The 12,941-nt window shown below is 57.6% G+C and overlaps 1 protein-coding gene across 3 annotated transcripts; it reads left to right on the top strand.

The window, feature by feature from the left end:
• Positions 1 to 61: 61 nt before the first annotated feature.
• On the top strand, positions 62 to 8,786 carry LOC142048097 (indoleamine 2,3-dioxygenase 2-like). Of its 3 annotated transcripts, none has more exons than XM_075074665.1 (10): positions 62 to 370; positions 1,813 to 1,908; positions 2,526 to 2,645; positions 2,836 to 2,954; positions 3,467 to 3,481; positions 3,954 to 4,053; positions 4,245 to 4,362; positions 4,826 to 4,877; positions 7,165 to 7,313; positions 8,020 to 8,786. In XM_075074665.1, exons 1-10 carry the CDS (start codon positions 272 to 274, stop codon positions 8,388 to 8,390), a joined length of 1,239 nt encoding a protein of 412 aa, XP_074930766.1. In that variant the 5' UTR covers positions 62 to 271; the 3' UTR covers positions 8,391 to 8,786. The 3 variants fall into 3 exon arrangements, with proteins under 3 accessions (XP_074930766.1, XP_074930767.1, XP_074930768.1); XM_075074666.1 differs by having other exon boundaries at positions 345 to 434; positions 7,105 to 7,313; XM_075074667.1 differs by lacking the exon at positions 62 to 370 and adding an exon at positions 384 to 434 and having other exon boundaries at positions 1,817 to 1,908; positions 7,105 to 7,313.
• Positions 8,787 to 12,941: the final 4,155 nt, after the last annotated feature.

The following is a 12,941-nucleotide window of genomic DNA, read 5'->3' as shown; positions in this document are numbered from 1 at the left end:
GAAGGGGAAGTTCCCTGATCCTTCCCCATAGGTGCATGCTCAGTGGGATGGAGATCAATGTTTGGTCCACGACAACGCCTTATCGGCAACCTTTGACCGTGTTTGCTCGGACCTTCCGGCCATTGGGCGGCCGGGCCCTGGGTCCCCCTGGGACAAGGTACACTCCTGCGGCCGGGACGCGCAGCGCTGGCTCAGCACATACCGGGAGCTGGGCAGCCAGCGCGTCTCCACCGAGCCGAGCACGTCCCGACCTCGCGGCCAGCACCTGGTGATGGAGGCCTGCGACGGCACGGAGGAGACCCCGCTGCCTCTGGCACTGACCAGGTTTCAGCTCTCCGAGGAGTACGGCTTCCTTCTTCCCGAGCCTCTGGTAGGAGACGGCTGTGCCACCGTGTCTGCATGCTACAAGAGACAGAGAACAGAAAAATAGAGGGGTTGGTGAGCGGCTTTCTGGTTGGGTTTCGATTTAATGCTACTCTATATGTTTATAAGCATCTATGAGGAAGGCACATGCTATTCTGGCTTAGACAGTTTCACAGGACAAGTCCCTCACATTAAAAATTATTAAACTGGCTGCAGCAAGTGGCACAGGGGAGAGGAGAAGGAGCTTTGCAATTCACACATCGGCCTTGGCTTTACAGGATTTCAGGGAGGATGAGGAGAGCAGTCAGGCTGCAGATCTCCCATGCTGAAAGCGGTGCCGTTTATCACTGGGCTCACTTCTCAGTGGGAGCGCTCAGGGACAGGCAGATACTTGTTTATCATCCATTAATTCACAATTACACTGGCTGGTATTGCAAGGGGGGAACCAGACACAAACCAGTAGCGTGATGTGCAAGGCTAGGTGGATGCTGGGAGCCCGGGCTGGCGGCGTCCGCTTCCCTGCCAGAGCCCCAGGAAAACCTTTGCAAACATGACAGAGCAAAACGGTGAAGGGCTCCCAGTCCTCCCTGGCCAGGCAGTGTCCGCCACAGCCCCCTCGGGGCTGCCATTGCTCCCCCAATTCCCATCTCCCCGCAGACCATGCGGTGGTTCTGTGTTACAGCCAGAGCAGGGTCAGGAGCAGGAGAGTTTGGGTGCTGCCTCTCAGCCGGCCTCGACACCAAAGAGTTTACCCAGGGCTGGGCTTATCTCCAAGCCCTGTGTTCCCTCCTGCTCCATCCCAGCACCCCCCTGTACCCCAGCACAGGGTTACCCTCCCCACCCTGGCACAGGCAGGCTCCGTCTGCTTTTGCAGCGACGCCCCGAGGGTCAGGCTGGTACCCAGAGCTGCATCGGTGCAGGACCACTTTGGCCATCCTGCTGTGCCCAGCCTGTGGGTGTGCAGGGGATGTGCTCCCCTCTGCCCCCCAAAGTCTGGCGTCCAGGGGCCGGGGCAGCCAGCTGGGCTCTCTCAACCAACCCACCACCTCTAAGCCCTGTGGCTTCTTCTCAGACTTGGCACTGGCACGGCCATGTTTTCCATGACCTGTCCCCCCTCAGCTGCCACCTGGCCACACCAGAATGCTCCGCGTCCTGTTTCTCACAAACTCGCACTATTTTGCAAAGGACGACGGCAGCGGCGTGTCCCCCTGGCCCAGCACAGCCCTGAAGCCTCCTCTTCAGAGGAGGGGGCTGCGCTATCCCCCCAAGCCTGTCCCTGCTTCTTGCAGGGCTCCACAGCCAGCTCTGCTGATCCCAGATTTAGCCCCTGGACATATCTCCTGCCTCAGTCCTGAGCTGCTCGTGGGGAGAGACGAGACACAGCCTTGCAACACCGTGCTGCCAGTCTCTGTGCATTGACAGCCCTCCCTCTTGCCTCCCTCTCCCAAGACAGAGCTGCCGGCACCCTATGGTCCCTGGATGGAGATTGCCCACGACCTGCCTCAGCTGATTGCGAGCCGTCAGCTCCGCTCACAAGTTCACCAGGTACCTGTGTTATCTCTCCTGGTTTGAGCGCTCCCAAACCTCGGTCTGACACAGCAGCGTCTGCTGAACGCATGGAAAAGCAAAGCCGTGTCCTCAGCAAGGACCCACGCAGACAGCACTAATATGCCAAAGCAAAACCTTAACGATGGCGTGGAATAACGCCTACAGCAGGTCCTAGGTCGCACCAGCCAGCTGAGGCAGCGAGGGCTGGAGCGCTGCGTGCCGTGGCAGGGGAAACCCTCTAGATGTCACGAGAGCTGCGGCTCATCCCAGCCGTGCTCCGCACCAAGGAGCTCAGGCACTCCAGGAGCCCCCCAGCCCGGCCAGACGCTCCCCAGCACACAGGGTCGGCTGCTCTCATGTGAATCCCAGTGCAAGGGAGAGGGGCACCTTTTTGAGTAAAATCCTGCAGTTTGCTGTCAGTGCTCGCGAACCAGCAACAGCAAGTCAGTAGCAAATCCTGCAGGGGTGGGAGGGAACGGAGGCTTGCGGGGAGACTGCAGAGGCAGGGAGAGGCACTAGAAGGGGCTCTCCCTGGCTGGCAGGGCAGCCCCCTACTGCGGGGGGCCCTTGGCATCGCCTGCAGTACCCCTTGCTCCCACGGGTGTCTCTGGCAGATGCCGCAGCTGAGCACCCGCCACCTCCGAGGGCGCGAGGAGCTGCACTTGGCACATCTGGTGCTCAGCTTCATCACGATGGGCTACCTCTGGCAGGAGGGTGAGGAGGGCACTGTGAAGGTAAAAGCAACGTGATGCGAGTTCACCTGCTCCTCGGGATCTGGGGGCTGCCGCTGCTCCCCTGGGACTCATCCTGTGGGAGCAAAGCCCCTCTCCTAAGGCCACAGCGGGAGCGTGACCCCTCATGCCTGGATGGGCACCTTTCACCAGCCTGACAGTGTCCCAGTCTCCTGTGCTTTGTGCCCTTCAGGTCCTGCCCCGAAATCTTGCTGTCCCCTTCTGGGAGGTCTCGCGGGCCCTTGGCCTCCCGCCCATCCTCAGCCATGCGGACTTTGTGTTGGCCAACTGGAGGAGGAAGAACCCCAACGGGTAAATGGGCAAATGCTGGCAGCCCGAGCGTGGCTCCTTCCGCGGTCGGGGCAACAGCGATGCACCCCAGCAAGGTCCAGCGCATCGGGGACAAATGGGTCCCCAACCACTTCTGCCAAATACTATTGAAAAGCCATCACTGGGGACCTGTCTCATGATTTAGGAGACATGGTAGTGTTGGGTTGATGGTTGGGCTTGATGATCCTACAGGTCTTTTCCAACCTTAAAATTCCATGATTCTATGAGAAGGTCTGGGGAAGGGTCTTGCCGGGCAGGGGGGAGCAGCGCTTTCTGGGGCTGCCGGTGCTGCAGCCACAGACACAGCCACGGGTGCCCAGTGGGGAACCGGGTGCCTCTGGGAGCATCCCCCAGCATCCCCTGGGGGACGGCGCTTCCCGTGGGCCAGCGAGCTTGTCTCCCACAGGCACAGTCCATTGCTGAGCGATTTATAATGGCTGTCTTTCTCTCTCCTTTTCTTGTGCATTTGTTGGCAATAACCAAAATGCCTTCAGGCCTTTGGAAATTGAGTAAGTATTTAAGATGCTTATTTATTTTCTAACAGTATTAGTTTTGTTTGAATTGGCTTAGCACTCTGACACTGCAGGGCTTTGCTTAGATTGAACCTATCTCTTGATATATGAGCACAACAAAACCAGCTCAGTCTTTGGCACACAAATGCCACTGCAACAACAGCAAAGGGCCGTGACCGCAGCTGAACCGTGGGCTGCTCTAGTCCACACAGAGCCTGGCTGGCGTGGGCCAGACGTTTAGCCCAGCGAGTGCATGGGGAGGGTCGTGGATCCCTCAAAACCAGGGCAGTCCCTCTCACCTTTTGCTCTGCGCCAGCTCGTCTCTGCCTGGGGTACAGGCAAGAGGCTTTGCAGCCAGGAGGGTTTTGCTCCAAGGGCTCAACAGGTCCTGGGGTGTGTGTGGGGAAATCCTGAGCAAGTGCCCTCCTAACCCCCACACACTCGGCTGCTCCGCCGCTCCCCCCTGCAGGAACCTGGACACCATCATCTCGCTGCCTGGGGGAGAGAGCCTGCGAGGCTTCATCCTTGTCACCCTCCTGGTTGAGAAGGCGGCTGTGCCTGGGATTAAGGTAAGGTGCCACCGTGCCCCATAGCTCTTTGCTCACCTGGAAAGCACCCGCGGGCACGCGCCCACGACGTGCTCCCATCCCCTGCAGGCTGGGCGAAGGGGCAGAGCTGGTGTGGGTGGCAGCGGGTATCCAGAGCCGCTGTACACAGACATCCCAGCCTCCTCAGCACGTCATGCTCTCTCCTCTCCCAGGCCGTGGTTGAGGCCATTCGTGCCATCCTGCGGCGCGATGAGGAGACCCTGCACAAAGCCCTGCAGGAGCTGGCAGAAGCCATGGGGAGCATGAGCAAGGCTTTGAAACGCATGCACGGTAACAGCAGCCGTCAGCTGGCGGGCAGCCCGTGTCCTCACATCGCTGTGCACGCTTTAGCTCATCGGCTGCATTGGCATAAACGTGCCCGCACTTGGTCCATAAAGCCTCTCCGGGGGGAGACGGCAACAGGTCAGGGGAAGCTCAGTGCTCCCAGGATGACACATGGGGTTTGAGCACCCAAACGGGCCCAGGGTAAAGGCGTGGGGTGTCCCCCCTCTGAGCGCCGATGCTGTGCTGCACACAGCAGTGCCCCAAGGAGCCTGGCCCGGGGAAGCCCACCGCAGGGAGGGGGCACCAGCACCACGCAAGGTGCCGGCCCCTCTGCCGGTCCTGCTCGGAGCACAGATTCGGGTCGCTGTGGCGGATGGGGGAGCACTGCCACACGGGAGTCACCGATGCAGGCAGAGGGAACTAATTGCCTTTTGCCTACAGTAACACCTATGATCTCATTTCCTCCTAGACTATGTGGATCCAGCAGTATTTTACTCGGTGATCCGGATCTTTCTCTCTGGGTAAGTGCGTCACCTTTCCCTCCAAAGCCACTGTGTCGGCAGCTCCCGGGGCCGGGGGGGGCAGGGGGTGCACTGGGAAGGAGCAGCCCAGACGGGGCACGGGGTCCCCCGCAGTGGGGAAGGAACCGGCGCTGTGTCCCGCAGCGGTGGCCCAAGAGTGACGCGGTCCTGCCGCCCTCAAGCGAGGGAGCTCCCAGGCGGTTGATCTGCCTGCGCGGAGCTGGAGCCGCTGGGCAAGAGCCACGGCAGGAGGGCTGGGATCTGCGCCCCCCTACCCGCTTCTCTCCATCCCGCACCCCAGCTTAGCCCCCGCACGGTCTCTGCGCCGCAACAGCCGTAATTGTGCAGAAATGAATCATTCCTGCTCTTGGTCTGAGCAATTGTGACAGGAGAAGACTAATTTCTCTTCACTTCACACACTGTACACACAAAGCTACAAAGCCAAGCAGCGCCTCTTCCCCCTGTGTGTAAAGGAAACCTCTATAACAAGCCTCTTGCTGTTGCTCCATTACAATTCCATTAATTAAAAAAACCGGTCCCCCCCTCCATGCAAATACTGAAAAAAGTCAGTTGGGCAAGGCAGACCCACGAGAGCCCAGCGCTGCGGGTTCCCTGCGGGGCTGCGAGCATCCCCAGCTGCTCCACTCCCGGCCTTCTCAGGGGGTTTCTATTTCTGTTTCTTTCAGCGTATCTCAGCATTCCTAAGTCCAAAGGCTCCATGCATCATGATTAGGTTTCTCTCATTTTTTATCCAAGCTGACCTTGTCTTGATGGTCATCTGCCTGGAAAAACATGCCTTTTAAATTCCCTTCTGCTTATAAGAACTTCCCACTAGTAAAGGTTACTATAAATACATCTCTGGGAGAGCTAAAAATATTACAGTATTTGATAATGAATCTGTTTTCCCTGCATTTTGTGCAAAATCTACTCCAGCCATCAAACGGCCTTAGCAGCCAGCACCGAAAGCTTCATGAAATGGTGCATTCTTCAGAAGGTCAAGCGATATTTTTGTGCCAGGCACATTATCTCGCTGAAATTATAACTCCTCTCTCCATTTGTGAGCGAGCATTTATCCATTTTTGCACAACAGGCGCATAAAGCCAGATGACAGGGACTGTGAGTTAATGGTGTACGGGGGAGGCACCGACGCGGCCCAGTTCCTGGGCTTGCTGAGGACGAGCAGCTTTACGAGAGGGAGGAAATCACATTACAGGCTTGTTCTGTGCTGAAATAAATAAAGGCAGCCTGTTCTGTGCTGTCTTTAAAGACATCTGAGGAGTAACAAGAACAGAGAACTATCCGAGCTTCAAGGGCTCAGGAGAGTGTTTGGGCACTGGTATCTGCCACAGAGGCAACCCGACATCTCCTAATGGCCACTGGGCTATCAAGGAATTAATGCTGGGTGCCACTGATGCCTGGACAAGTGCCCCCTCCTTTCTTGCACGCCCCAAGCAGCTCTGTGTGTGCGAACTGCCACGGGGCACCTGCCCGAGCTGGGACCTGAGTCAGAGATGGAGGGGGCGGCCGCAGGGACCACGACATGGGGCGCTCACCAGTGCACGGCCGTCCCATGGAACAACCCCTAGCTCCTTGGCAAAGGATCACAGAATCCCAGAATCCCAGAATCCCAGGCTGGAAGGGCCCTCAGGGATCATCTAGTCCAACCTTTCTAGGACGAGCACAGCCTAGACAAGACGGCCCAGCACCCTGTCCAGGCGACTCTTGAAGGTGCCCAACGTGGCTGAGCCAACTCCTTCCCTGGGGAGATTATTTTAGTGGTGACTGTCCTCACTGTGAAAAATTTCCCTCTCGTGTCCAATCGGAATCTCCCCAAGAGCAACTTGTGTCCATCCTCCTTGTCCTCTCCATGGGACTCCGTGTAAAAAGGGAGCCTCCTTCTTTGTAGCTGCCCCTTAAGTGCTGGTACGTAGTGATGAGATCCCCTCTGAGCCTCCTTTGCTCAAGGCTGAACAAACCCAGCTCTCCCAGCCCATCCTCGTATGGCAGCTTCCCAGGCCTCTGATCATCCTGGTGGCCCTTCTCTGGACCCCGATAATTAAGGGTTTCTCCCTACGCCCGTGACCTTGTCGTGACACAGTTTTTGACTTGGGAGTTTATCTCGTGTTTGAGGACAGCTGACAAGGCTGAGTGAGGAGGAGGAGGAGATCCACGGGCCAGGTCAGGAAGGTTTCGCTCCATCTCGGCAGCCCAGGGTCCCCTCTTGCAGACCCCGGTATCAGCCGCCCCACAGCCGCTCCCTGCCTGACTGCCGTGTCTTCCCGCTCAGCTGGAAAGACAACCCCGCCATGCCAGACGGGTTGATATACGAAGGCGTATCTGACGAGCCCATGGCGTACTCGGGAGGGAGCGCAGCGCAGAGCACCGTCCTTCATGCTTTTGATGAGCTCCTGGGCATTCGCCATAGCGAGGAGAGCAGTAAGTCACACACTTTTCCATTTTCCTAAGCAAATAAGGGGTGGGGGGAGAACCGAGCCGGAGCGATGCCCATGGCCGCGCCCAGCCCTGCCAGTCGACAGGACACATGCCCATCTCGCCCTCGCAACACCCTGGCGGAGCATGGCTGGGCTGAGGCTCTGCCCAGTTTGTTAGGGAGGAAGTCCATAAATGAGGCTCTGGCAGGCGCTTCCTCGCCGCTATAAATTCCCAGATGGACAGATTTTGCTTTTTGCCTGTCAACTTTTTACTGAGGTTATATATGGGCACAGAGATGAGGGAGCACAGCACGCCAGCATCCTGCCAGTAATTTACCACATCCATTCACATAGCTTCACATTAGTCTGGTTCACGACAGAATACATTTATCAGAAATTAGCAAAACCACTCTAGTAGCAAAAAAAAAAAACCACAACCCCAAACAACTCGAAACCAAAAGGCAAGGGCTAAAACCTGCCTTTTAGGGTTAAGACCAACCCTAACAGAGCATTGACCTAATATGGGTTTTCTTTCTCAATTAATTGGAGGCACTGAGACAGACCAGAGGAGGCCGGGAGGCCGGGCTGGCTGTCGGGTCCCTGCAGACCACGGCAGCGCCGGTGCTCTGGTCTGGCTGCTCTCCGAGAGCATCAGGGTGCTTTAACCCACTCACCCACACTTTATGTCTTCCTTTGCTGTTGCCTTGCAGCTGCCTTCCTGCACAGGATGAGGGACTACATGCCCCCGCCCCACAGAGCCTTCGTGGAGGAGATCCACGCTGCCCCCTCCCTGAAGGAGCACGTGCTCTCCTCCGGAGACGCACGGCTCTGCGCCGCTTTCAACCAGTGCATCGCTGCGCTGGCAGACTTCAGGTCCTACCACATCACCATCGTCACCAAGTACATCACCGTCGCGGCGGACAAAGCCAAGGCCAGGCGGGCAGAGCCGGGAGACAGGGCTGGCCCCTCTGCAGGGAAGCCTCCATCCGCGCTGGAGGCCAAAGGGACTGGTGGGTCCCACATCTTCAGCTTCCTGAAGAGCGTCAGGGACACCACCAAGGAAGGGATGATAAGCGCCTGACTTGCCCTGAGGGTTTGCGAGGCACTGCTCAAAGCGGGGCAGGAGGCCAAACTGCTCGGCTGCGTGTCTGCAGCCCACAAGCCAAAATCTGACTGCAGCGACGTTCACAGAAAACCTCGTCTCAGCAGCCCCCCTTCCCGCTTGCACAGGTCTGGGACATGGAGAATGTGCTCCGGGTTGTTGACGGAGGAGAGCACTGCTGCTCATGGTCCCTGAAAGGCAAGCAGCGAGCTCAGCATCCTTCCATGGCACTGGGATGGGCACAGCATCCTCCCACGGTACCAGGATGGGCACCGCATCCTTCCACGGTGCTGGGATGGACACAGTATCCTTCTATGGTACCAGGATGGGCACCGCATCCTTCCACAGTGCTGGGATGGGCACAGCATCCTTACACAGTGCTGGGATGGGCACAGCATCCTTCCATGGTACCAGGATGGGCACCGCATCCTTCCACAGTGCTGGGATGGGCACAGTATCCTTCCATGGTACCAGGATGTGCACCGCATCCTTCCACGGTGCTGGGATGGGCACAGCATCCTCCCACGGTACCAGGATGGGCACCGCATCCTTCCACAGTGCTGGGATGGGCACAGTATCCTTCCATGGTACCAGGATGTGCACCGCATCCTTCCACGGTGCTGGGATGGGCACAGCATCCTTCCATGGTACCAGGATGTGCACCGCATCCTTCCACAGTGCTGGGATGGGCACAGCATCCTTCCATGGTACCAGGATGTGCACCGCATCCTTCCACGGCGCTGGATGGGCACAGCATCCTTCCACGGCACCGGGATGTGCACCGCATCCTTCCACAGCACCGGGGTGGGCACCGCATTCTTCCACACACCCAGGAAGAGCCGTGTATGTCCCTGCCTTGCTCACTGTGTCCCACCAGGCTCGCTCCCCGCGACACCCCGGGGGTCGGGGCTGCCGCCCCGCTGTGGGGCCGCAGGCGCGGCTGGACACGGGTGGGGTCACACGGGCTAATAAAGCAGCGCTCCCCAAACGCAGCCGTGCTGCCGGGCTCTGTGTCGGTCGCGGAGCCGCGTCCTTGCCCGGCCCGTCGCGACATCCCAGCGCTTCTCCATCGCGAGGTGGCGTCAGAAACCTGCTTTTGGCCCCGCCGCAGCCGGGCTCCTTCGCAGCGGAGGGACAAGGCGAGGGCAGGTAAAACAAAACACTTGTGGGGATTTGGGAGGGCTGCGGTGAGTGCTGGGGGCGGTGGGGTGCAGTGGGACGCAAGACCGGGCTTCCGCTGCGACCCACAGCCTGTGGCACCCAGACACAGCTCCTCCCCCCCCACACCAACCAACCTTGTCATTTGAACACCCAGACACGACACATTTCTTACATTCCATGGCTGTCAGGCCCCTGTGGGTCCCAAACCACCCAGGCAGTCTCAAGTCAGCAATTCTCACCAACCCTGTCAGCCCGATCCTGGTACTTGGGCTGGTAACAACAAGCAGTCTGGTCTAAAAGTCAGGCTTTTGATTGCCCAGCATTTCACTGTTGCTTGTTTCTGCACAAGACAGTTTTGTCTGCTGAAATGCCTGCTCCCAGTTTGAATAACAGGCAGAGACCTTACATAGCTGGTGTGTCTGCAGCGGGACTACAGTTACTCACCGGGGGAGTCTGCTGACAAACACCAACTCTCCAGTCATGGGAATGACGCTGAAGTCACTCACACCCAGCCGAGAGGAGAAGGTGGATGAGAGAAGTGAGCAGAGCAGGTGGGGAAAGCGTGGGGTGTCAAGGAGGCTGCTGTTCGCTTGGAGATGCTGCGTTAGGGCCTAAGGTTTTACCCTCCATTGCCAGCTTCATCGTAGCTCCTGATTTATTAAGAGTTCAGGATGTCATAGGGGCAAAGCTACAACATTCGGGCACACACAGGATTCACTTTCTTAAGTCTCCATGAGCAACGTGGCTTTGTGGCAGGGGAGACGGGTATGTACGGTTTCCTTGAGGAGCCAGAAAGGGGAAAACACTTCAACAAACCCATGTCCTCAGCGGGTATCTGCAGCAGACCAACACCCAGCCTGATGCCGGGTTCAGCCCAGGACCTGATACACAGGCTCCTGGGATACAGACGCGCAGCAGATGAAGCAAGCCCAGCAAACAACGCTGCAGCTCGGCGCAGCTGCCAGGGCTGCCGACGGCTCCCCGCGCGTCGCTCCCTGGCCTGAGGCTGCCAGGCTGGGCTCGCCTCAGCCCACCGTGCTGCGAAGGGCGGGCAGCTCTTTGGGCCAAGAGCAGCGCTCAGGCTTTTGTCATAATGCCAGGTGCCCAAGGTGCCCTTTTACAGCGAGAAAACACCCCCAAACTCCTTGGAATCGGCACCTTTAGGGAAATCAGGCCATATGCCTCCGTGTTTTGCCTGCCCGGGTTTTGCTGGCACAGCCACCGGAGACAGGTTTCTCACCCAATCAGTGTCTTGGTGCAGAAATAGCTCTGGCAGTGCCACTTCTCTTGCACTATCAGAAGAGAGTCAAGGTCCTTTGAAATGAGGCTTTGTTCCCATAAGGGCAACAAAAAGCTCAGCACACAGCAGCTTGAACTATTAAAGCTCCTTGCTAAATATATTTTGTGCTCTCTTTTGAAAGGCAGTCTTAAAACTGGGGCTTAGGAGAAGATATCTTCAGTAAACAACCTATGGGAACATGTCAACACCTTTAAATCTTTGCCTGGGAGCCCTCATTCCACTCGATCTTCTTTTCTGAATAGCTGCTGCCTACTTTATGTAGGAAATATTTCATTCTGATGATTGTCTTGGTCTGTTACATTTCAGACCATTTCAGGAAAATAGCAAACTTAGAGGGGAAAAAAAAATCCCTCTGGCTAAATGAGAAATACAATCAGGGCTCGCAGGGAGCTGGTGCAGGCTGGCACTGCAGGGGGGACACGTGGGCTCCACACGTGCCGTGAAGTGCCTGAGCCCACGCTGGGCAGCGGCGATGCCAGCACCAGGAAGGGGCAAAGGGCCCCCGGGGGGGATTTTGCTCCCGCTGCAAGCTCTTGCGAAGCCCCAGGGCCCTGCCCTGCACGTGCTGCCCCTGCTCTGGACTGGCAGAATCACAGCAACACTCCAACCCAGGAGCAAGAAAGGCATATTTGTGATGCCTTGGAAGAGAAAAGGGGAGCTGGGAAACGGGAGGGGAGATGCTGGTGGGCTCTGGAGCGCCAAGGGGGTATCCTGCACCAGCGGGCACTCTCATCTTCAACACACGACTTCTGGGGGATGAGGAAGGTGCCTAAAAACTCCACAGAAACAGTCAGACCATGGCATCGCCAGGTCGGCAAACTACATAGCAAGGGCTCGCCACATTTGAGTTCACTTTACCAAATGCTTTGTGAGAGGCGCATCCAGCGGCAGCACACGCATTAATCAAATTCAGCTCCTTTAAAGTCAGCTCCAGGGTGGATCCTGCCGCACTTGCAGCACAGACAGGGATGCACAGCAATGCACAGACCCTTCCCGTCTTTGCTCTTGACAGGCTGGGACAGGCTGCTTCATGAGAGCTTTGATTTCTCTCTGTTTCCAAACCACTGCTGTCTAATATTGATCACAAGACAGAGACATCTAAGGTCGCAGCTGCATTACGACTGGCAGCACGTTGCATTTCAATAATTTACGCCTACGCCTAAAAAGTGCCACAATACATTTGAGAATACCATGGTGCTTGGCATTCATTTTGCATGCTGCCACCAGGAACCGCACTGCGATGGCATGCCCGCAGCCTTGCAGCAAGGCGGGACTGCGCTGGGGGAGCCCGGGACGCGTGGGATGAGCCCAGCCACAGCTCTCCATCACCTTTACAGAGCCACAGGTGTAGCAGCAATGTCTGGCCCCTGCTGCTCTGGTCCACTGTTTCGAGCCCACAGCCTCTCCTCAGCCCTCACGGGGTGACACTGCTCTTCTGCCACCGAGAGCAATACGCAGAGCAAAGGAAATTCAGAAAGAGAGCTGTGCCATGGTCACAGCCCAGACCCCACCTGGGACAGCCTGAACCCGTGGGACACGCGAGACACCCCACACTGCTGCCTGCAATGGGATGGGCAGGGTTAAGCCCATTTCTGCAGCTCTTTAATAAAGTGAATGTTTTTTCAGCAAGGGGAAAACAGCAAAGAGCAGCCACCGCCCCCCTTCAGAGCTGCTGCTCCCCAGACCTCAGCTCCCAGAGGCACTTCTCCGCAGTTAGGCTGGGACAGCACTACCTGCCCAGGCCCACACCAACGAGAAGGGGATTTTGCACCAGCTCCCTGAATGCGGCAACATCTGCCAGGACAGACGCCTGCCAGGGAGCCGGTGCAACACCAAGAAAGACGTTGCAGCCCTCGGCCACAACCAGAGCAGCAGCTACAGACCCAAATCAGCGCCACCCGCACAGAAAACGCTCTTATCACTGCAAACAGGGGCCCTGCCCCTGCAGTGCTGATGCACACATTTCCATTGCGAACCTGCAGCTCGGGAGCCGCCCAGCAACTGTGGCACGGCACTCCCAGCCCCGGTCTGGGAGTGTCCACCTCCCTCTTGACTCCTTGTTACCCCTT

This window comes from Phalacrocorax aristotelis, chromosome 24 (genome assembly GCF_949628215.1).
Source record: "Phalacrocorax aristotelis chromosome 24, bGulAri2.1, whole genome shotgun sequence".
In the NCBI taxonomy this organism is placed as follows: Eukaryota; Metazoa; Chordata; class Aves; order Suliformes; family Phalacrocoracidae; genus Phalacrocorax; species Phalacrocorax aristotelis.
The sequence above is the reverse complement of the archived record's forward strand: the minus strand, read 5'-3'. Positions and strand labels throughout refer to the sequence as shown.